This window comes from Lupinus angustifolius, chromosome LG10, assembly GCF_001865875.1.
Source record: "Lupinus angustifolius cultivar Tanjil chromosome LG10, LupAngTanjil_v1.0, whole genome shotgun sequence".
In the NCBI taxonomy this organism is placed as follows: Eukaryota; Viridiplantae; Streptophyta; class Magnoliopsida; order Fabales; family Fabaceae; genus Lupinus; species Lupinus angustifolius.
This window is the reverse complement of record NC_032018.1, coordinates 8,923,123-8,946,874: the sequence shown is the minus strand read 5'-3', so window position 1 is coordinate 8,946,874 and position 23,752 is coordinate 8,923,123. Positions and strand designations below refer to the sequence as shown.

General features: G+C 31.5%; 1 protein-coding gene and 1 long non-coding RNA gene across 8 annotated transcripts; one reads left to right on the top strand and one right to left on the bottom strand.

Moving 5' to 3' along the window:
- Positions 5,267 to 6,392, bottom strand: LOC109358593. The gene is made up of 2 exons (XR_002108985.1): positions 6,290 to 6,392; positions 5,267 to 5,434 (listed from the first exon to the last, which is right to left on the bottom strand). It is a non-coding gene; the product is annotated as an uncharacterized LOC109358593 (long non-coding RNA).
- Positions 5,318 to 16,909, top strand: LOC109358592 (F-box-like/WD repeat-containing protein TBL1XR1). 7 transcript variants are annotated; one of them, XM_019602910.1, is made up of 15 exons: positions 5,318 to 5,427; positions 6,283 to 6,423; positions 6,546 to 6,890; positions 7,386 to 7,480; positions 9,432 to 9,478; positions 10,942 to 11,089; positions 11,689 to 11,752; positions 13,450 to 13,608; positions 13,734 to 13,855; positions 14,964 to 15,038; positions 15,245 to 15,298; positions 15,409 to 15,482; positions 16,011 to 16,085; positions 16,427 to 16,674; positions 16,716 to 16,909. In XM_019602910.1, exons 1-14 carry the CDS (start codon positions 5,367 to 5,369, stop codon positions 16,644 to 16,646), a joined length of 1,680 nt encoding a protein of 559 aa, XP_019458455.1. In that variant the 5' UTR covers positions 5,318 to 5,366; the 3' UTR covers positions 16,647 to 16,674; positions 16,716 to 16,909. The 7 variants fall into 7 exon arrangements, with proteins under 7 accessions (XP_019458455.1, XP_019458454.1, XP_019458456.1 ...); XM_019602909.1 differs by having other exon boundaries at positions 16,427 to 16,909; XM_019602911.1 differs by having other exon boundaries at positions 6,283 to 6,428; positions 6,554 to 6,890; positions 16,427 to 16,909.

The following is a 23,752-nucleotide window of genomic DNA, read 5'->3' as shown; positions in this document are numbered from 1 at the left end:
AATACTGAAATTATGCTCACTAAAGTTAATATGCCAGTTCCTGTCATGATGCTAAACTCATTCTTTGATATTAGCAATTTTTTGAAATTTAGAAGATGGGTTTTTTTAAAGCTAAAGCATCTTATAATGAAAACTCCTCTTTTGCAAAAAATATGGCAGTGAAAATTGTTATTTTTATTTGCATTGAGGATGGTTGTTGAAATAATGTTATTATTCTGTAGTTAATATTGAATTTGTAAGACATTGGAGGATGATGAAGAATGAATTATCTGAATCTCTTTGAATGAATTGCAAAGGTACAAAGGCAGTAACTAATATACAAAGCCAAGAAGCTAACTAATCTGTAACTAAAACTAACTAACATCTTACTATTTAAAGTAATTGGGCTAGATAACATGGGCCTACTCATTTCACTCATTATATTACCCCCCTAGCTGGAGCATGTATATTTACAACTCCAAGTTTGGACAACAAATGCATGAAAGTTGCAGGTTCTACGGCTTTGCTCAAAAGATCAGCCACTTTGTCATGAGTAGAGATATGAAGTAGATGAAAAAGCATATTTTGTAGCCTCTCACGAACAACATGGCAATCGATTTCGATATGCTTTGTTCATTCATGAAACACTACATTGACAGCTATATATCAAACCGAATCTCTTAAGAACATACAATAACTAGATATGGATTTCCTTGTGTCTGGTGGCCCAATCGGAGTCACTAAACCCCTTATTTATAGGTAGGGCTTATAAAAATTTCGGGGATTAAAATATGTATTTTTTCTTAGGATGAAGGGGAAGAAGATTGTGTCTTATTTATTTAAATGAAAAATTAAAAAACTGAAATAATGTTGTTTGCCTAAGTTGGCAAAATATGCTAATGTGGAATTGTCATGTGTGGTCACGTGACCACTTAATGACACGATACAGGTAGGCAAGATTGTTAACATTAATAGACGGGAAGGGAATGAAGGAATAATGTGATTCCATATTGAAAACATTGATAACTAAAATGATAATTTAAAATTAGTGTGGACTAAGTTAGTAAAGTGAAAAACATGAGAGACTGAAATTAAGACAATTGTAACAAATTTATCTCTTTTCATTCCTTATGAGGAAAACTTGTGTGAAGACGTATCTAACATTTTATATTTAAAGACAGATGTATTTTATATTTTTTGATATTATCATTTAGGACTAAATTTTATTAGAATTTAATTTTTAATATTTTGTCAAGATTTTATTGATTATCTTTATATAAAAATGTCTCAACACAAATCTTCATCTTCCCTGTAAATAAGTAAGGGGATCCACTTGGATTAGGCGTCCAATAATAGAGCCCATGGCTAATGAGAAATTTATATCACATTATGACTTCCTCCTAGTCAATGATGTAAAAATTGTACTGTACCAGCCAGTTCAACCGAAAAACCAGTGAATCTACGGTATAGATGTTGAACAGACCAAGTATCAAAACCGGTTAAAAACGGTCAAAATCGGTGAATCGGCTGATATTTCACTAAACCGGACGGTTTATACACATTTTTTTTTTGAAAAAAAACTTAAAAACCCATTACAAGGTGACCCATCTTTCCAACCCTTCAAGGCGGGTACACATCTGCTGTCCCACACTTTGTGCCACTCCATGTGCCATGAATTGTGATTTGTCAGAAAAAATATATTTAAGTTAAAATTTAATTATTAAGTATTTTTCTGACCAATCACAAGCGCATGCAACATGGAGTGGCACAAAGTGTGGGACAGCAGATGTGCTTCCCTTCAAGGCACATGCTTCCAAGACATACTTAGATTACATCTTTTGGTTACTAAAATTTGTGTGTAATGTCAGTGACATTTGTCTAATCTTGGAATATTGTTTGAAGATAGGATTTAGTGCAAAAATATAATATCGATATGAGACAACTTTGACTCCTTGGTGTTAAATGTTAAAACTCCAAATTTATTTGTTTTGTAGAGTGAGTTGTGAACTTGTGTCATTTATTTATATTTTGCGGTTGTTAAGTGATTTTTTTGGATTGATATATGTTTTATAATTTAGACTTTGAATTTGTTAAAGACTTAAAGTTGTTTGTTTATCTGAATTTTGAATGGATTATGAATATGGATTATAAATTTGAGTATCTACCTATTTGGAATTTTTTTGTTATAAGTTTATATATATAAATATAAGTAGGTATGTCCGGTTTAACCGGCATGCGATTTAATTACTGAACCACAGATTGAACTACTGTATCACTATACCAGTATCCTGACCGATTTGATAACTGGTACGGTTTTAACAATACTGCTCCTAGTCAACTTTTTAATCAAATTTGACAATAAGAAACCATTATTGATATCCATGATATCAAAATCATCACTCAAAAGTCTACCAGACTCATTTATAAAAAAAAGTTTAATATATGCATTATTTGTATTTACACACAATAATATATTATCTATCATTAAAAACCATTAAAATGGAGTTGAAAGGCCTTCTATATTATTTCATATTATATTGAGTTGTATAAAAGAATAATATGATATGAAGTGACAGAATAAATGAAATGATCATTATCAACTCAAAGAATAACAACAGGCAAAAATTAAATCAGCAAAGATAATGATGTTATAGCATAAGGGATAGTTACACTCTTGGACAAAAGAAAAGCTGATGCATTTGAATAAAAAATGTAATATTTTCTATTATTATTAGTGTAAAAATTTATATATATTCAATATATCATCTATTATTCTTTTATAATATTATTTTTGAATAGCCAATAATGATAAAATATGAATGATTAATGATACATTTATTGGTGGTGCATAAAGTTTTTCAAATAAAATATCTAAAAAAATATTATTCTTCCGAAAATGTTCACTATGCTATCATCCTAAAGACATGAGCAGAGTACTTTTGGCGGTTTTCAAGCAGAAAAAATGCTGGTGCTTTTATTGTGAGGACTTTCTCTCTTTCTTCTACTTTCCTTCTTCCTTTTCCATTCGTAGTCTAAATATCCATTAAAATTGTAATTAGTTATTGAGTTTAATAATTATGCACTCTAATTATAATTTTTTACACAATCAATTTTATTAATTATATTATATGTATTACTTTTACGGTGAATGGTGAGTTAACAAACAAACATTATAAAAATAAACTCTTATATTATTGATGTATTCGGTAAGTACTTAGGATTGTTTATATTTATATTGTTTAATTTATATAAAAAATTGATACATATTCGAAACATTATAATTCACTAACTACTAACTAGTGATTGGTTTAAACTTAAATTTTTTCCTTAACAAAAGAGCTAACCCGTTATACTTCCTCCCTCAAACAAATTAGGGCAACGAGGAATTAGATAAGAGATTTTGAAATGTACTATTGGAAGGGACTCATAATAGGATATTTAGACCCACAATTCATTCCAAAATTCCAAAAGTATATATGTAGCAACCTAACTATAATATCATGTTAATTCAAGAAAGTGATATTATATTGTTAATTTATAACTGTAATATCTATACTATATATAAAGTCAAAACTTTAAATAACTTCTCTCATGGTGTAATTTTCATTTCCTATTTTGCCCTTCACATTATTTAATTTTTACAAAAAAAAACTATATAATCCTAAGCAATCACCGCCAATACATTAATTAACCACATATCTCACATTAAATTAAACATTATCATAAACATAAAAAAATATATATAAAGTACACCGAACATAACAAATACATTCTAATTCAAAAAATGAACTATATAAAAATTGAATATGTACTATCACACAATATTCCACCACAGGCACGAAGTGCCTGTACACACTAGTTATTATAATTTACAAATGTAATATTATGTTGTTAAGGAGTGTTGTTCTGTAGTTTAGTCATAATTATGATGTAAACGTTATGTTGATTAAATAATAACTACTAAATAAAATTTTCATTATATTATTGAAGTAGTGATTTAGTTTTATATATTTATGTGAGTAAAATGAGGTATGTTTAATATATATAGTAACATATGTGTAATATTACACTTATTATATCTATGTTGCTAATGCGTAACATTAACATCATTATAATCCTTAAAATATGATATTATGTTGTTAAATTATAATTATGACTAGTGTGTATAGACATTTTGTATCTGCCGAATAATATTGCATGAGAGATGTGGTTAATTAATACGTTAGTGATGATTAATTAGGATTATGAGTTTTTTTTGTAAAAATTAAATAATATGAAAGACAAAATAGGAAGTAAAAATTACACCATGGTGGAAGTTACACCATGTTTTGCCTTTATATATAGTATAGATATAGAAGTATAAATATAGATATAAATATATAGTATAGATAGATAAATGTAATGTTATAATTGATTAAACAATAACAATTGAATAAGTTTTTCATCATAATGTTAAAGTTGATGTTTTTTTATATTTGTTTGAGTATAATAAGTTGTTTTAATAAACAATTTAAATTATGTTTAAATTATATTTTATAATTTATATTTCTTTTCTAATTTTGATGGTTTAAATAATGTATAAGATTTGCACAAATTAATTACTATTATTTTCAAAATTTTCCAAATTTCTTGACACCTACAAATGTATTCAAGAACCCACAGATAATAGATATCCACGCTGATCCAGGATTGACCAGAGTCCAAAAAGACACTCATTGCCTTCCCGATGTATCATGTGTGTTTGTTAGAAAAAAACATTAAAATACTAAAAGCTGGAGTCGGTTGAAAATTCTCACGCATCAATCTACAATAATAAATTAATTTAATATGTATACATTCATACTCTAACTGTTTTTGGAGAGTCACATCATCTATCATTTACTATTATATTAATTATTATTGACTTTTAAATAAAATAATATAAATTAATGGTAAATAAAATATTATAAGCATAAAAAATTTACATTGACAATATATACATATTATACTCATAATAAATTGCTAGAAAAATCACATTTTTGTAATACCAAGAATTAAGGGTATTATCAATTTTTTGGTAAGAAACTAATCTCTTTTATAATTTACAATTGTTCGTCAACATGTATTGTTCACAGAAATTAAATTTACATTACTAGATTTTGTTGTAAAAAAAACACATTAAAATACTAAAAGATGAAGTCCCTTGGGAAAAATCCCCCACGTCAACCTACAATAAATCAATAATTATAAAGAATATAAATACTTACATTTTCGCCAGCTTCCACCATTTTTTCTTTCTCTTCTGTTCTCTCCTCTTCGTTCTATCATCCAAACACTGCCTTAACCCTCTTCCATTTTCTTCCCTTCAACCCATGCTCGCGTAACTCTTCTAGAACATTAGGAGAAACATGACCTCCATTACTTCCGTCGAACTCAACTTTCTCGTTTATCGCTATCTTCAAGAATCAGGTTTCTTCTTCTCTCACTTCCCTTTTTTAATCTTTACCTCGTTCCTGCTTCAATTTCTATTGTTATATAAGCTTTTCGTTTTTGATCGTTTTTTAATCTTTTTGTGTGTGTCCACGACATGTTAGGGTTGTAGAATTTGGCAAGAGTTTTCGAGTTTTTTAATTACTTTGCGGTTTCTCGAGCTGGTTTCAGCGCTTCAATGTAGCTACCGAGGTTTTAAATCTAGGTCCGCCACCTCTACAAATACCGGTATGTCAAGGTTTTGGGAGTCACCGAAACTGTATTACCACCACTGCCATTGTGGTCTCGACGTTTCTAATATCTACTAAAACTGTTATTTAAAACCTAGGTTGTTATACACGAATTGGGACAGTTTTCGAAGTTTCTGAAACTGCTACTAAAACTGTTATTTAAAACCTAGGTGGCTACACATGAATTGGGACAGTTTTTGAAGTTTCTGAGACCGCTACTGAAACTGTTATTTAAAACCTAGGTCGCTACACAGGATTTGGGGTTTTGTTGCAGTGTATATAAGAAAAGAACTCTGTTTCTATTCTCTGATTGAACATGGAAGGGAGCCATAAAATTTTAGATATGTTTCTAATGAATGGATTTGCCATTGAGACTTGATTTTTGAAGTTATGGAATTGTATGTCTATTTTTGTAGTTATGGTGTGTGAAGTGTTTTTTTTAAAGGTAACTTCTTAAAGTTGATTTTAGAGTGTGTAATTGATTTAGAAAACACTACTACATGTTTCTTTCTGTTTCATATGAAGCTTTTTGTATCTAACAAATGGCGATATAGCATGCAACTGAACTGATTTAATGCCTACTTATGTTACTTTGCCACCGCAGGTTTCACGCATTCTGCTTTTGCTTTTGGATATGAGGCTGGTCTTAACAAAAGCCCCATTGATGGAAATTCGGTGCCGCCCGGTGCTCTTGTTACGTTTGTTCAGAAGGGGTTGCAGTACTTTGAGATGGAAGCTAACTTGAGTAACGTTCACATTCTCTGTTTTCTGTGTTCTTAATTCACTATCAAAATAACATTCATCCATGCGAGTATACTTTTTTTAACCTTTAACTTACATTTCATGTTGATCAATGTTTCTTTTAAGCCTGCCAGAGTGATGCAGACCTGGAAGAAGATTTTTCGTTCTTAAAACCTATGGATCTTATCACTAAAGATGTGAATCAACTTACGCAAATGATAAATGAAAGAAGGAAAAAACGACAGAAGGATAAAAATAAGGGGCTTGAAAAGGAGCATGGACGTGAACGTGGACGGGTAAGAGAAAAGGAAAGACGTGAAAGGGAGAAAGATGTTGTAAAGGATAGGAAGAATGTAAATAATGATAATGATAAAGAGCAAAACCAGATGCATGTAGATCGGACTGGTAGAGATATTGTGACTGATAAAGAAGATATGGTTGTAAAGCTTGAAAAAAGTGGAGCATTTGGAGGTAATTAGCTTCCAAAGGAATCGGTTCAGAACTTCGCATCGTCTTATTTAAAATTTGTTTTGTTCTCTTTTGCAACTTGCATGTTTGGCATGTCATTTCGTGTGGAATTGGTACATTATTTTTATTAATAATTTTCCCTAAATGCCATTTGGAATTTAGTTTTAACACATGAATTCGATGCTTGTTTTCCTATTTTTATTGTTTATTATGTAAAAATCACTTTTATTTAAGTGGATATAATACTATACTAATTTTTTTTAAAGTTCTTATTTCCTTGCATCCCAAAGGATGATATGCTAAGTAAAAACAATAGGAACAGAATGAAATTACTAATCATCGTTGCAGGTTTTTACACCACAAGATCTCCCCCTCCCCAATGCTCTTTAGTTTTGGGACTATTTCATTGTGTGTGGCACATAAATACAAACTAGTATTATGTTTCAGTTAATGTTCTTCCTTTAAATAGGGATGAAATTTTTTCATTCTCTTTAATAGGACCGGAACCAATGGACATCTCTACAACATTAACATCTCAGCCATGTGAAATTCCTAGTTCAGATGTGACAGTTTTGGAAGGGCACACTTCAGAGGTTAATTATACTATCAAAAAGTTTTGTTTGTAAACTTCTTTTTTTTTCCATCTGCTCTGCTGTTTCCTTTGTGAAACTCTTAATACGTCTGTTTACCATCAAGTTTCTAATATCTACTAAAACTGTTATTTAAAACCTAGGTTGTTATACACGAATTGGGACAGTTTTCGAAGTTTCTGAAACTGCTACTAAAACTGTTATTTAAAACCTAGGTGGCTACACATGAATTGGGACAGTTTTTGAAGTTTCTGAGACCGCTACTGAAACTGTTATTTAAAACCTAGGTCGCTACACAGGATTTGGGGTTTTGTTGCAGTGTATATAAGAAAAGAACTCTGTTTCTATTCTCTGATTGAACATGGAAGGGAGCCATAAAATTTTAGATATGTTTCTAATGAATGGATTTGCCATTGAGACTTGATTTTTGAAGTTATGGAATTGTATGTCTATTTTTGTAGTTATGGTGTGTGAAGTGTTTTTTTTAAAGGTAACTTCTTAAAGTTGATTTTAGAGTGTGTAATTGATTTAGAAAACACTACTACATGTTTCTTTCTGTTTCATATGAAGCTTTTTGTATCTAACAAATGGCGATATAGCATGCAACTGAACTGATTTAATGCCTACTTATGTTACTTTGCCACCGCAGGTTTCACGCATTCTGCTTTTGCTTTTGGATATGAGGCTGGTCTTAACAAAAGCCCCATTGATGGAAATTCGGTGCCGCCCGGTGCTCTTGTTACGTTTGTTCAGAAGGGGTTGCAGTACTTTGAGATGGAAGCTAACTTGAGTAACGTTCACATTCTCTGTTTTCTGTGTTCTTAATTCACTATCAAAATAACATTCATCCATGCGAGTATACTTTTTTTAACCTTTAACTTACATTTCATGTTGATCAATGTTTCTTTTAAGCCTGCCAGAGTGATGCAGACCTGGAAGAAGATTTTTCGTTCTTAAAACCTATGGATCTTATCACTAAAGATGTGAATCAACTTACGCAAATGATAAATGAAAGAAGGAAAAAACGACAGAAGGATAAAAATAAGGGGCTTGAAAAGGAGCATGGACGTGAACGTGGACGGGTAAGAGAAAAGGAAAGACGTGAAAGGGAGAAAGATGTTGTAAAGGATAGGAAGAATGTAAATAATGATAATGATAAAGAGCAAAACCAGATGCATGTAGATCGGACTGGTAGAGATATTGTGACTGATAAAGAAGATATGGTTGTAAAGCTTGAAAAAAGTGGAGCATTTGGAGGTAATTAGCTTCCAAAGGAATCGGTTCAGAACTTCGCATCGTCTTATTTAAAATTTGTTTTGTTCTCTTTTGCAACTTGCATGTTTGGCATGTCATTTCGTGTGGAATTGGTACATTATTTTTATTAATAATTTTCCCTAAATGCCATTTGGAATTTAGTTTTAACACATGAATTCGATGCTTGTTTTCCTATTTTTATTGTTTATTATGTAAAAATCACTTTTATTTAAGTGGATATAATACTATACTAATTTTTTTTAAAGTTCTTATTTCCTTGCATCCCAAAGGATGATATGCTAAGTAAAAACAATAGGAACAGAATGAAATTACTAATCATCGTTGCAGGTTTTTACACCACAAGATCTCCCCCTCCCCAATGCTCTTTAGTTTTGGGACTATTTCATTGTGTGTGGCACATAAATACAAACTAGTATTATGTTTCAGTTAATGTTCTTCCTTTAAATAGGGATGAAATTTTTTCATTCTCTTTAATAGGACCGGAACCAATGGACATCTCTACAACATTAACATCTCAGCCATGTGAAATTCCTAGTTCAGATGTGACAGTTTTGGAAGGGCACACTTCAGAGGTTAATTATACTATCAAAAAGTTTTGTTTGTAAACTTCTTTTTTTTTCCATCTGCTCTGCTGTTTCCTTTGTGAAACTCTTAATACGTCTGTTTACCATCAATTTAGGTGTGCGCTTGTGCATGGAGTCCTACAGGATCTCTTCTTGCGTCAGGGTGGGTGTCTCCATGAATGATTAGTTTTTTCATTAAAATATGTGTTAACATGCATATATGTGTACGGTCAATGTACATATATTGTGCTTGTTGGATTTCTATTTGTTATACTTCCTATCTTGTTTGACTTCTGTTTTTTTGTAAACATGTTTTTTTGTATTTCGTTTCTAAAAACTCTAAGCAAATTTTGTATTATAAAACAGAAAATTAAATCAACTGTGCAATGTTTTCTGACGCTGTTATTTCTGGAACAACTGCTTTCAAAATGAGCTATGATAATTATAAATAGCAATTTAGTAGATAATGGCTGATGCATAATCCTTTTCCTTTGTTGGTGGATTTTAGAGAGATTTAATGGTATCCAATTACTCATTTTATTTTAACAATTTTCACTGGCATCCTATTAGAAGTGAGAGAAATTAGAGAAAGAGAAGGGAGGAGTGTCTGAATTAGTTATTCGAGTTGGTTGTACAACAAGTGACTGGTTTCTATTTATAGAAGTCCAGGAACATTACTGGTGGTGACAACTATGACCATCTAAACTGAGTATCAGCTTAACTCTAATATTAACTACCCTAATATATCCAAACACTCATGCTTCATGGGTGTTGAAATAAATATCCACAAGGATCTCTCTCCTGTTTCGAAATTTCCTTAATTTTAGCTTGTCTCTTTCTGAGCCATTAGCCGTTTCTTTTAAAATATGTAGATACAAAAGCAAGAAGTTTGAATTTTCTGCCTCTGAAACATAATGCACATATTGGTCACTTGTGGTTTATAATCTACATGTTAAAGAAGTTGTTTAAACTGTCACACATAGGTGAGTATCAAGAGTAATATGAATTATGCAATTTATTCATTATGTGAAACTTACAATAGGTGGAGGGAGTAGCATACATGTGTTTTCATCTGAATGGTTTGCCGTTCAATATTTTTAAGGTTGTGCATTTCTTTTTCCAATTAAATTTTATATTTTTAAAAATCTTCCAAAAATAATTTATTTTCTGAACTTTTTTTGGTTTCCTAATATTTTCTCTGGGAGTGTATAGTATTTTACGGAGACAAATTAATTAGAACATGATCAAATGGCCTCAAAATTTTATAACATTATACTTCTGAAGTTGCATGTTGATGTTAGGAGGCGTAACAGTTCATCTCAAGGACAATGAATTCTGAGCCCACATGTCCTATTTTATAAGTTACATAGAAGCTTTGTTGGATGCAATCACATGCAGTGGCCATACTCATATTTGGGTGATTCTAAAATATACTTGTAAAGAAACTGGAAGAGATAAAGAAATTTTTGGGAAATAACTTTATTTTGACTAACTTTTATTTTTATAAAATAATGTGAATTGTTATGTACAATTGTAATATTAGCTCTTTTCCTTTTGGGTTCTAAAACACTTCTGAAGATGTCTTATAATATTCCCGTGCTTTACTATCACTGTCCCATATGTTAGGTCTGGAGATTCAACAGCTCGTATTTGGACAATATCAGAAGGGAGATGTAAAACTGGTTCACAGAAGCCTTTGGATGTAGTGGTATTGAAGCATGTCAGGGGTAGAACAAATGAAAAGAATAAAGATGTCACTACACTTGATTGGAATGTGAGTTCAATTGCAAATTCTGATTTAATTCCAACATAGCTACTGATGTTATGTGTTTGAATCCAGCACTATTGTTTGGTTCACCATTATAAATGTTTCAAAGTTCCTTCACCCCTTCCCAAAAATATAGCAACTAAAAGAGGGTATACTTATTCTACCATAATTTATTTACTAAGTAATAGAATTTATTTACAATTGAAGAGTAGTAGATTCTTGCAGTGTTACTTTAATCAGCTGTTATGTATACCTTATTCGCCTTTTGCTTCTTTATGCTGTTTTTGTACACATTTAAATGATTACCTGAGAACATTATTTCTTCAATTTTTGTAGTAGCAAGCAACCTGCCTTCTTTCATTTCATGCTTTCCATATGGAGCATGATTGAAGTTTTTCTGTGCTCTGAAAACTTATTGACACATAAACCTGATATTATTAATCAGTTCTTGAGACATTCTGCTGTGAAGTCATGGAGAGCATGCTTTAATCTTTTATCTTAAGTCTCTTGCTTTCCTTCCATTTTTATTTGAACTACCAAAGTTATCATTTGTAATATTTTGTTTTATGCCATACTGAAAATTCACTTTGGTGGCTTTGGTACAGGGGGAGGGGACACTTCTTGCAACTGGTTCTTATGATGGGCAAGCAAGAATTTGGACCACTAATGGTAGGGTACTTTTCTCCGTACGTAGATTCCGCAATAGACTTCAAATTTTTTTATGTTGTGGTATAAAAGGTCTCTAAGATGTTCATAAGTGTTGGTATGATATCTCTGTTCTCTATTATTTTGTTGGGTTGGGTGAGAATTTGTAGCTATCTTTGGAAGCTTTGGGAAGTTCGTGTGACCTGAGGAGATAAACACCGTCTTTTGCTTCTTTTTCAAGTGTGCATTTACTCCCACAATGACCATAGAACTGCATCTAATTTATATTTAGGGTAAACTTTCAGTGACCATTGATATAAAATTTCTTCCATGTTTTAGGCTGTAGTGTCCATAAAAAGTGTGACTGTTTCAAACTAATGTCACATAGCTGATCCAAGCATCTAAGAACCCCTTGCTCCCCTTTTTCTTTGGGTTAGGTGCTTTGTAAAAGTTAAAGTAGGAAGGAGATAAGTATTCATTTGCATTCAAATGTCTCTTCAATTTTAAGAGTATTGGAAGAACATTTAGATTTTTTCATTTTCACTCTCGTGTTGGTTAATATCTTCATCTTCATTCTTGACTCTTGTATGTGTTGTTATTTTCCATGGTACATTTTATTTGTCAGTTTTTTATTTTTTTCCCGTCCTTGTTTATGTTTTGGATTTATTATTGTCTAGTGGTTCACTGTATGGTTGATGGAGAAGTAACTGGGATGAGAAGGGAGTAGATGGTGGAAAGCCATTCCATTTACATTCATCTTTGTATTTTTTTTGAGGTGAATGTAAATGTTGGAAAGCCATTCCCCTGAATCCCCTTCAAATTGTATAGGAGGCAGAGTGCAAATTTCCTTTTATGATAAATAGGCAAAGAAATATTGATCCTTACCTTGTGCATGAAAACCTACTTCAGTGATCTGTACACCTCACAAGAGATTAGTATTTGGTTGTCGGCTAGGGCCTAGGGATAACCTTGGTACACCAGATAACATAGAGGCAATAACAAAAAAGGTAAAATTTTCGATTATTTATGATGTTGTTATACATAAATATCTTCCCTTCTCATTCTCCTTTAAGCAACCAATTCTAGCATCATCAGTTTGTGATTGATATTACTATGCATGCTTGTATCTGCTATGCTGTGTAGCCAGCTTGTTTAATTAGACTGGTACGATAGCTCGTGATGTATATTTGAATTCGAAAGGTTGCGATGCATCTTTTATGCATGTATTGATGTGAGATAAGAGTTATTAGTTTGCACCTGTTTAATAATATGAGCAATGATAATCTCAACCATTTTGTTTATAAATATCACTATTGTTTGTGGTTGTTGACCTTGCAAAAAGTTAACCATATAATTGCTTGCTGACACAATTTTGATTTTCTGTAGCCAAAATGGTTGAGTCAGCATGACTTTACTAATAATTTTGTAATCAGAAAATTTATTTAATGAACTTTAAATTATTTGAGTGATAAAGATATTGCACTTTTGGCTTAACAGTTTGTAGTTTATGCTTGTCTGCATATGGACCTTTTATTATGTGTGTATCTATCTGTCATGTGAGAGTACCTTCAATGGGTATATTAGTGTCTGGTATTTGCAGTTGCATTCATTGTATTTGTGAGAATTGTAGGTTTCTTTGTGCGGGCTTTTAGAATATTTGAATTTGATTTTAGATTCATACAAAATCTGTTTTGATTATGTGGTGACCAATCTTTGACCAGGTGAACTGAGGAGTACATTAAACAAACACAAGGGACCCATATTCTCTCTGAAGTGGAATAAGAAAGGCGATTATCTTCTTACTGGAAGTTTTGATAGAACTGCAATTGTGTGGGATGTGAAGACAGAGGAATGGAAACAACAATTTGAATTTCATTCAGGTGCAAATTTCAATACATAATTTAATCAAGGAATTTTTTTTTATTCTATATAAAGAACTTCGGCTGGAATATTCTTAACCATGTTGAGGAATGATTGTTTACTATGGGCTTCTTATGTTTTTTAGGTCCAACACTTGATGTTGACTGGCGCAACAACGTGTCCTTTGCCACAAGTTCCTCTGACCATATGATTTATGTTTGCAAGATTGGTGACAACCATCCTATAAAAACTTTTAGTGGACACCAGGTTTGTACATTAGACCTTATTTTTTTAGCATTGAGCTATAACACTGATACTTAACACTGAAATCATTACCTATTGGGAGGAAGAGGAGTTCATCTCGACTTTCTTGGTAATAAGTTAAATGACTGGCAAGTATTATATGGTGCAAAGCCTGAGGCTGCTGCTTTAAGAATGAGTCTTGACTTCCTGAGTTGGCCTAATATTTAGGTATATTTTATATGACAGTTAGGAATTAATTATTGGCTAGAAAATCCATGTAGCCAACTCCATCCAATGGGAAAAGACTGTTACTTTGTTTTGTTTTTTGTTGTAATAGTTGTAATCTGCTTTGGTAGTAAAGTCCCACTTGACTAGTTTAAAAGCTCTGCACGTTTGCATTGTATATCATAGTTGGCTGAGGTTGAAGGTTCAAATATCTGAAATTGTTGCTCACTGAGGGTGTACATAAGGGTGGAAACAGGTCAGGCCAGGCTTTGCCTTAAACAGGCCCAGCCTATATAGTATGTAGGAGCCTGGGCCTGGCCTGGCCTGTTAGCCTGTTTAAAAAAAATTTCAAAGCCTAGGCCTGGCCTGTTTAAAAGCCTGGCCTGACCTGTTAGCCTGTTTAAAAGCCTGTTTTACTATATCATCTTGAAATAGGTCATCATATCTACATTTAGATAGGTTAATATTCCTACTTTTAATTAGACTCTTCTAACCCTAACAATTAAATTATATTTTTTATATTAATATTACATATGTATAATAATATTACTTATATTAAAATTGTATAATATGAACATATTACATAATATAATTAAATAGGTCGGCCTGTTAGGCTTAATAGGCCTTTTGGATGGCCTACAGCCTGGCCTATTTAACTAAATAGGCTTTTCAAAAAGCCTGTGTCTGGCCTGTTTACGAAGAAAGCCTGGCCTGGCCTGGCCTGTTTACGAAGAAAGTCTGGCCTGGCCTGGCCTGTTATAGGCCAGGTAATAGGCCCCTGGTAGGCGGCCTGGCCTGTTTCCACCCTTAGGTGTACAGAAAGCTACATGTTAGATATTTCATTGAAATGCAATATAGTCATTGGATAAGTCTTTTTTGTATGCTTATGAGCTTACTGCAATTTCAGGGTGAAGTTAATTGTGTCAAATGGGATCCAACAGGTTCATTGCTGGCCTCCTGTTCTGATGATAACACTGCAAAGGTCTGATATTTGTCCACTTAGTAACTGATCTTATCTATGCTATCATTCCATAATGCAATTTTTTTGCTGGTAGATTGGTAATATTGACTTTTGCTAAGAGTTTATTTTATATTTATTCTTTTATCAGAGAAACATGAAGTAATTTGTGAAATTATTCTGTATACGTTTTGATATTTACTGTTCTGAGTTACATGATTGTTTTGCAGATATGGAATATGAAGCATGATAAGTATCTTCATGATTTAAAGGAGCATTCCAAGGTATCCTGAGTTTTGAGTGTTTTCCTGTGTCAGCTCTTGATTTTGTGTTCGCATTTGAATTTCTTAGACATTCTGCATGCTGTTGGGAAAACTAAACAATTGCTTTGTAGGAGATATATATTATCAGATGGAGCCCCACTGGTCCTGGCACAAGTAACCCTAATAAAAAGTTGGTTTTAGCTAGGTAAGTTAATTCCTTGGTGAACCAGGTTTATTATTCTTGATTTATGTACATGCATTTATTTTTTTACTACTGTTTGTTGTTTACTAATTTACTCTATTGCTTCGCACCTTAAACTTGGCGATAGGCCACAACTGCATTTTTTTACTACTGAAATTGGTTATAAGTTCTGAGTGGCCTTGCAGTGTTAACTGAAGTATGTAGAAGTAGAATGAAGTGCTACCTGTGGGATATTACTGATTCCCGTTGATTATTAATTACCTGGGCATATTTTTATGCTCTTTGACTCTTTGATTGACTGCTCTTCCATGTTAATTGTTTGACTTAAATGAGTACTAATACTGTATATTGTAAGTTCTAGTGCAGTGGAGTTTCTTACAGTTAAGTTTTCAACTTCTGTAAAATATTGCCATCTTATGTTTGATTATGATGGCTATGTACCAATGCATACATGCTCTTTTTGTGTTTTGTCCTATAGTATTGAAAAATATGTTTTCGTGTTAAAAACCATGTACTCATCTTTTCATGCAGTGCGTCATTTGACTCAACTGTAAAGGTATGGGATGCGGAACTCGGGAAATCTTTATACACCTTGAATGGACACAGGTACTATTTATATAGCTTTGGTCCAATTATGTGAGGGTCTGTCTTTTATAGCTTTGATTTATTTGTAAATGAGGGTAGTATGAGATTTCCCCATATCCTGTCTGTTTTGGAGGTCTATGGCCAATGAGGCAGATCAACATGAAGTTCTAAGCTTCAATCTGTATTTTCAAAATGATGTAGACCTTTATGCACCTATGTTAAGTTCCAATCTTTTAACTTAGCTAGAAAGTTTGGATTTCTTGTGGAAAAAACATAAGACATAGTAAAAGGAGGTTGGTAGGTTCTGTTTCTTTGAATGTAATTAATTCCTCCATTTCTGAAATGTTTATTTCGTCCGGCAGGGAACCCGTATATTCTGTTGCATTCAGTCCAAATGGTGAATATATAGCCAGTGGGTCTCCCGACAAATCTGTGCTCATATGGTCATTGAAGGATGGCAAGATCATGAGAACATACACTGGCAATGGGGGCACTTTTGAGGTCTGCTGGAATAAGGAGGGTGACAAGCTGGCCGCTTGTTTTGCTGATAATACAGTTTGCCTCTTGGATTTCAGAATGTAAGATCCTGAAAGAGACGCCATGTTCTTCTGGCTAGTAAATTGACTTCAGATAAGATCTGTGGAAGTATACTTTGGATGGATAGGTTTTCTATTTTAAGCATATTTATATAGGCATTACTTAATTGCTCTTGAATTCTGTGGTAGTTTATTTGTATAAATCTTTAGTATATTGTAATTTGTAGGTGTACATTCTTAATAAACAAGAATGTATAGATTTGCTGGACAATATCATGTATAATTATCGCTTGACCTCCTTAGTATGCATCTAGTTGTCTTTTCTTTTCTCTCCCTATACATTTGGATAAATTCTTAGGTGCTATGGCTTCTTAATTTTTTTTACCTTATATATCATTTAATGTGCATCACTTTTAGTAATGTGGGTGTCCTTCAATAGTAGAGCTTTTTCTTGTTTAGGAAATACTCAAATTCATTGATGGTAATACTTAAAGTGGTCATCTTGCTCCTTTTCTCTTTATTTCTCTCAAGCCGCGTAACCGAAAATTGCGGCACCAACTGCTGCGCCTTGATTTTTGGCTACACGACCCTCTCCCATTAGGGTGTTAGATGATGAGGAGGGACAGTTTTTTTAGAAAATTGTCCTGAAGGGATGGGAATAATGGTAGATTTTGTATGGTCTTATAATACCAGATCATATTTGTCAAGTTTTTATGTGGTTTTGAGGATTTTAAACATGAAAAAAGTGAGCTATCTTCTATCTCCATTTATTTGTTTTTTCCCCATGGTTTTACACACGAAAAGGATGATAAAGGAACTAATTTTTTTTGCAACCTGAGCAATACTGTTTTACCCTTGAATATAATAAGTGGAGGCTTGGTGTGTGAGAGTGAAGATTGTGACTTTGGATTTGGGGTTGTGGGTTTGGTTGAAGAGTGCGATGGAGTAGTGGAGTTGCGGAAGTGGTTGAAGGTGTACGATCGTTGGAGCTTGATGTTGAGGATAGGGTGCTGGTTCAGGTCATGATGACGGATTTGGAGGTGGTTAATTGATTTGAAGTTGTCTATCAGGAGGGTGACCTTGTCTACCATAGGAATATTAGTGAGGGTGGGCGTGGCAGTGGTGGAATGGGTTTGACGGTGGTGAGCGGTTGGTTGATGAGTGTGTCAGTGTTGTAGCTAAAGTAGTGGCACTCATTAGTTGAGTTAAGCTAGGTAATGTTTATCCCTTACCAATACTTAAATATTGATCAAAATAATTTTGGACTCGTATATGCTTCTTGACTCGAAGACATACCTGTATATGTAGTTTGATATTAAATTATATAACAAAATATTTTGTGAAATATTTGAATGTGTTTATGATAAAAAATTAAAAAATGATATTAAAATGTTAGTATCCTGTTATTAGGAAAAGTTATTAAAAACTTGAGAGAAATATATATACCTTAATAGTGTATGAATTTTATACATTGTCAGTAGGGATGATAATAAAAATTGAACCCGTAGGTACTCGAACTGAACTCGAATTTAATGGGGAAAACCCGATGTAATTGAGTTCGGGTTTGGGTAATACTCAGGTTTAAATTTCGAGTTTGGTATAACAAAGACCCTAATCCGAACCCGTCACGATGTAAGGTAATTCAATTTAAAATTGAAATTTCTATCATTTGCCAATTGTTTTATTTTTTAATTTTACTTTACATACTATTGGATTTTCAAACATAAAAGAAATGAAATAATGCAAGAGAAAATAGAAATGCTAGAGAAAAATTACACGAAAATAATATCATATTTTCCTTAATACTTTATGATTTTCGGTTTTTTTTCCGGGGATGATATTTTTATTTTTAACCCCATTGAGTTCGGGTTCAGGTTTTGAATTTTGAGTTCAAGTTTGGGTATGTACAAACTCGACCCCGACCTGCCCCGTTGTCATTCCTAATTGTCAGTGTATTATTCATTTGAATCATTACTGGCTTTTCAAAAAAATAATACAAATAGATGATGAATAATGTATTTTGCATAGATATTTACACTTATAATACATAAATATTATTCTCTAAAAACTTATGTTAAAAATCATATTATAATAATAGATATATTCTTGAAATCAAATACACTATCTATTTCAAGTAAAAAAAATATCATCATATCTGAGAATTAAACAGACACATATAAACATAAGCTCAGTAAATAAAAGTTGAATTGAGGCGAGAGTGAAACAAACAGTTATTCAACGCTAAATATTAATCAGGTATACTTTTAAGGCTTAAACTTGATCCTACACCTGATAAAAGTTAATCACTCTAGTTAAAAGAGTAGTTCGGGGCATCCTTGTTAAGTTGTTATAGTCGTTTTGTAATTTATACGTATAAAAAATGAGAACTACATGACAAATTAATCCTATCCTAAGTTTTTCTTACATAATTACTTGTGATTGATCAAAAAAATAATTAATTATTAAAACCTTAACTAAATATATTTTTTCAACTAAATACAAATGAGTAATACATAGAGTGATACATTTTTGAGACAAAAAATGTTTTCCCAAACTTAAAAGCTGTGGTATTTGGAAATTCTATAATGTGAAGAGAATTATTTCTGGCTTTGCTCATCTTAATGGGAATGGACTATCTCATTCGTGTCTCTATTCGATAAAAAAATGCTACTTATAGAAATAAAAATCAATATTGTATAACTCGAGTTAGATATTAAATCAGAAGATGTCTCGTATTAGGTTTAAATGGTTAAACCGTCTGATTGAACTGAGTAATTTCGTATATAATTAATATTTTTCTATAAATATATAATCATATTAAAGTAACATCTCTATCATTTTTTAGATTGGGGTAAAAACAAGTGTTTCATTTTTTTAAATTTTAAGTGAATTATCTGGTTTATTTTATGGTTTATTCTGGTTTAATTGAGTTTAACATAATTAGTGAAATTTCTTTAGTTTAAAGCAATCTAACCCTTATTCAGTTAAAACTACAAACCAAATCCGTTTTCAAGTCCAATCAACAGTCATACAACATTGATATTTTTATATTATTCACTAAAATTTTATTAGGTAGAGAGAGGACATGAGATCCCTATTCTTCTTCATCTAAAGTTTTACATGTAACCATCAGTTAAGAGGTAATTGAGGTTTTTTAACAATTTTTTTGGTTTCCATATTTTATGCAACAATGTTTATAACAAATATTTTATGCATAGAAAATTTTCAGAGGTTGAGATGTCAAATATTTTATGCATACACAGTTTTAGAATCGGCACATTAAATTTAGACGAAAGATATATTTTGGATCTTTAAAATTTTCACGTGTATTAATCTTGTCCCTAAAAATTTGAAAAAGAATGTACCTAAAATGACTTGAAATATTAAATGTGAGTTAAATTAGTTATTTTTAGTATTATTTATAATATTTTATAGAATTTTTTGACTCATATTCATGATCTTTTAGTATTTTTTGGTTTTTATTTTTATTTTTTCAAGTATCAAATTGGTATACACAAAATTTACAAGGACCAAAGTGAATATTCACTCTAAAATTTGTAACGAGTTACGTAATTTGGTTCTCAAAACATCATTTGCTATGAATTAGTCTCAAAACATTTGTCACTATGTTAATCCTTAAAGATTATATTGTTAGGTATCAGTGGTCTAGACACACCTAGAGGAGGTGAATATGTGTAGCGGTTATCAATTACTGCTTCTCGCACCAAAACCCAGTTGTGGAAAACAGTCCAGGTAATCGATTAACCAATGAGCCTAATCGATTAACACGTAACAAAAACAGAATTACCAGATTGGCTAATTGCACAGTTATTTATCAACAAACAAGTAGAGATACAACAAATATTTTTATGCACAATTAACAAGGATATAAAAAGTAGCAGTATGCAAAATATTAGCTTCAAACATGAATTAAAACAGTTTGAAATATAAAAGAGATTGAGACAGAACAACTTGCACAAATGAATTTTTATCATGGTTCGTTTGCGGGTCCCTTTTGATCTTGAGAGGTTTCTCTTCACTGTATTGAAAACTTTGTATTGTCACATACACCAATTCAATTACAAGACTCTAGACGCTTCTTTCTTGAATTTCAAGAACCTCTAACCTTGGTTTGACTATCCCTATCACCCAAGAAAACCTTTCTCGCGATCCAGCCCCAACCAAGATTCTCGCTCTAAATTCAAGACCTCCAAGCCTTGGTGAAGATTCAATCAATCTCAATGGTGGTAAGACACTAAGAGACAAAACCCAAAGTACAAAACAGTAAACAAAAATAGAGTTTTACTAAGCACTAAAATGCTCAAATTACAACAATGAAAACTCAAAGATTAACTCACACTCAAGTAACACAAGCCATCATGAATGTATGCGAATTAATACAAAACATATAACGCATAATCTTTCTCTAAAATCTCTAATCAGAATGCACGAACATGCAAGAAAGAATGAATGAGATTAAAAAACTACATGCAATACATCATGAACAATATCAACTAAGCATGTTAATCTCTCTTTCTCACACATGCATCTCTCTTCTGCTTATAATGTAGTAAATCACGAAAATATGCTCTCTAATAGTTTCTAAACAATAATATGCAATGCTACACGTTTCTGCAATTTGCCAGAACTTATACAAAACAAATTTGACTCTACAAACTGTTATTTTCAGTTACGCAGTTAAAACAGAAAACGGTTAAAACAGAAAACAGCCACGTTAATCAATTAAGACACCATGTTAATCGATTAACCAACATATATCAATACGTGATTAAATGGTAAACTACTTATATGTTATGCTTGACTCCTATACATGGTTTAGCAGTTATGTTATGTACATATAACATGTATGATTAATGCATGAACATATAATAAACTAGATAATATGCCTCATGAATATGATATGTCAATATTTATGGCTTGTGAGACTTGCATATAGGTTTACCTAACCTATACTCATTAACTAAGACACACATCCCATACTACTTAGAAATATAACTCTATTGATATTACCTAATCTAGATATGACCATGAAGTTCTAGGCATGTTGATTGTTGAGTCATCTTCAAGTTTTTACTAACTTCTTGTCTTCATCAAAACATAGACAAAACATTGCTAGTGCAATCCTTGACACTTTGCACTTCCATATATTTGTCACCAATTTAATCATTCAAAGATATTTGTCATCATATTAGTCCGTTAAAGATTAAATTTGTTATTAACTCAATCCTCTAATGAAATTTATAAGCATATTAGCCTCTCAAACATAAAATTGTCATCAAGTTAGTCTATTTATTAAGATGCCTTTAATGAAGGGGCAAATGGTAGGACATTTAATTTTGAGAGACAAATTTGATGAATTTTTTTTATGACTATGTTGATGACTATGAAAACAAAGTTTTAAATAACAAACCCAAATTCCATAGTACACAATAACTTAAACAATTATTTTAATATGTAACATATTATTTACATATTAAAATCCAATGCCTATTTATTATGTGAGAAAATTATATATATATATATATATATATTATTTCTCACTATACCCTAAGTATTAGCTTTTAATATAAAATATGGATTTATGAGCTTTACCATATATTTGTAATTGTAATACGGGCTATGCAAAAATCGCGTTCTATTCTATGCTCACTCATTAATCATTTAAAGAAATGTTAATTCAGAGTCTTAATATCAAAGACTAAACATGTATACATTATTGTCACTATATTTGATACTACCAACTTACACTACAAGAAAAGCTTACGTAACATCCTAAAATTAAACAATAATCTCCCCTATTAATGAAAAGACAAATACATATTTTTTTATTTATTTTTAATGACAAAAATGTAATTAAAAAAAATGAATTATACATGTACCATCAAAAATTGTATTTGACTTAAAAACGCAAAAAGTCTAAATTGTAAATTTTAATATTTTACTAACTGTTATTTAATGCTCGCCTAATTTAAATTAATTAGCATCGACTTCATTGACATTATTACAGTTAATAAAGGTCGAGCTATAGCGAATAAAAGATCAACTTTGACCCATCACTTCCTCTTTCATTTCATTATTGCACCAAAATATTGAGACCCTACTCGAAGGTTGTGAAGCGATGAAGATGACAAAGCTGCAATGTCGACGATAATGACTCAGAGAAGTGAAGGGGCTTGTTGAATCTAAAACCTATGAGCAGGGTATGTAAATATCTCAAAAATTAAAATAATAAATATCATTATATATTAAAAGATCAAAACATAAATGTTAAAATCACAAAATTTAAATATAGCTAATAAAATGAATTACATATTTCATAATTGATTTTTATGTGACTTCATAACTTGAAGTTGTTCAATGATCAATTCATTATCAATATTGTTGAACACATCTCACTCAATATAAGTCACTAAACACTCAATTATCCACGCATCTCTCATTCGATTACACAACCTATTTTTTACAATCTTCATAGATAAAAACGCTCTTTCTATGATTGTTGTGACAACATATAAAATCATTGATAACTTCAAAAGAATATAAACTAATAAGTAAACAATGTTAAAATGGTAGGAGACATGAAAAATGATTCTTAATGAATCAAGAAGTATGAGAGAAAATCATGAATGAGAAAATGAAAACTTTCTATATAGAATTGAGTTACAATGAATAAGGGAATCACCTTTATATATTACAATTCCTAACTAATAAATAACTAGTTAATCGATTAATTAAACTCTTAATCAATTAACAAAACAATATTACAACTAACAAACTGAAATCAACTAACAACTTTAACATCCCCCTCAAGTTGGAATGTGTCAAACATTTCAAGCTTGAAATAATTGTGATGAACACCACATATACTGTAATATCTCATCTTGCTGGTGAGTGAATCTTCGTCTTCTAGTCATAAAATCTGAACATGAAGCAATACTGATGCTTAACCACCATTTGACAGAAGCAATTTCATCCAGTTCTTAACCATTTTTTGATAGAAGTAAACCAACCATAACGGATAAAAGAGAGAAATGAGATGAACCTTAATCTTGATCCTTATATGTTGCTTCAATGAGGAAAAATTACAAACTATAATATTGTGTGTTTAATGAAAGAGAAATGGGTAAAGAA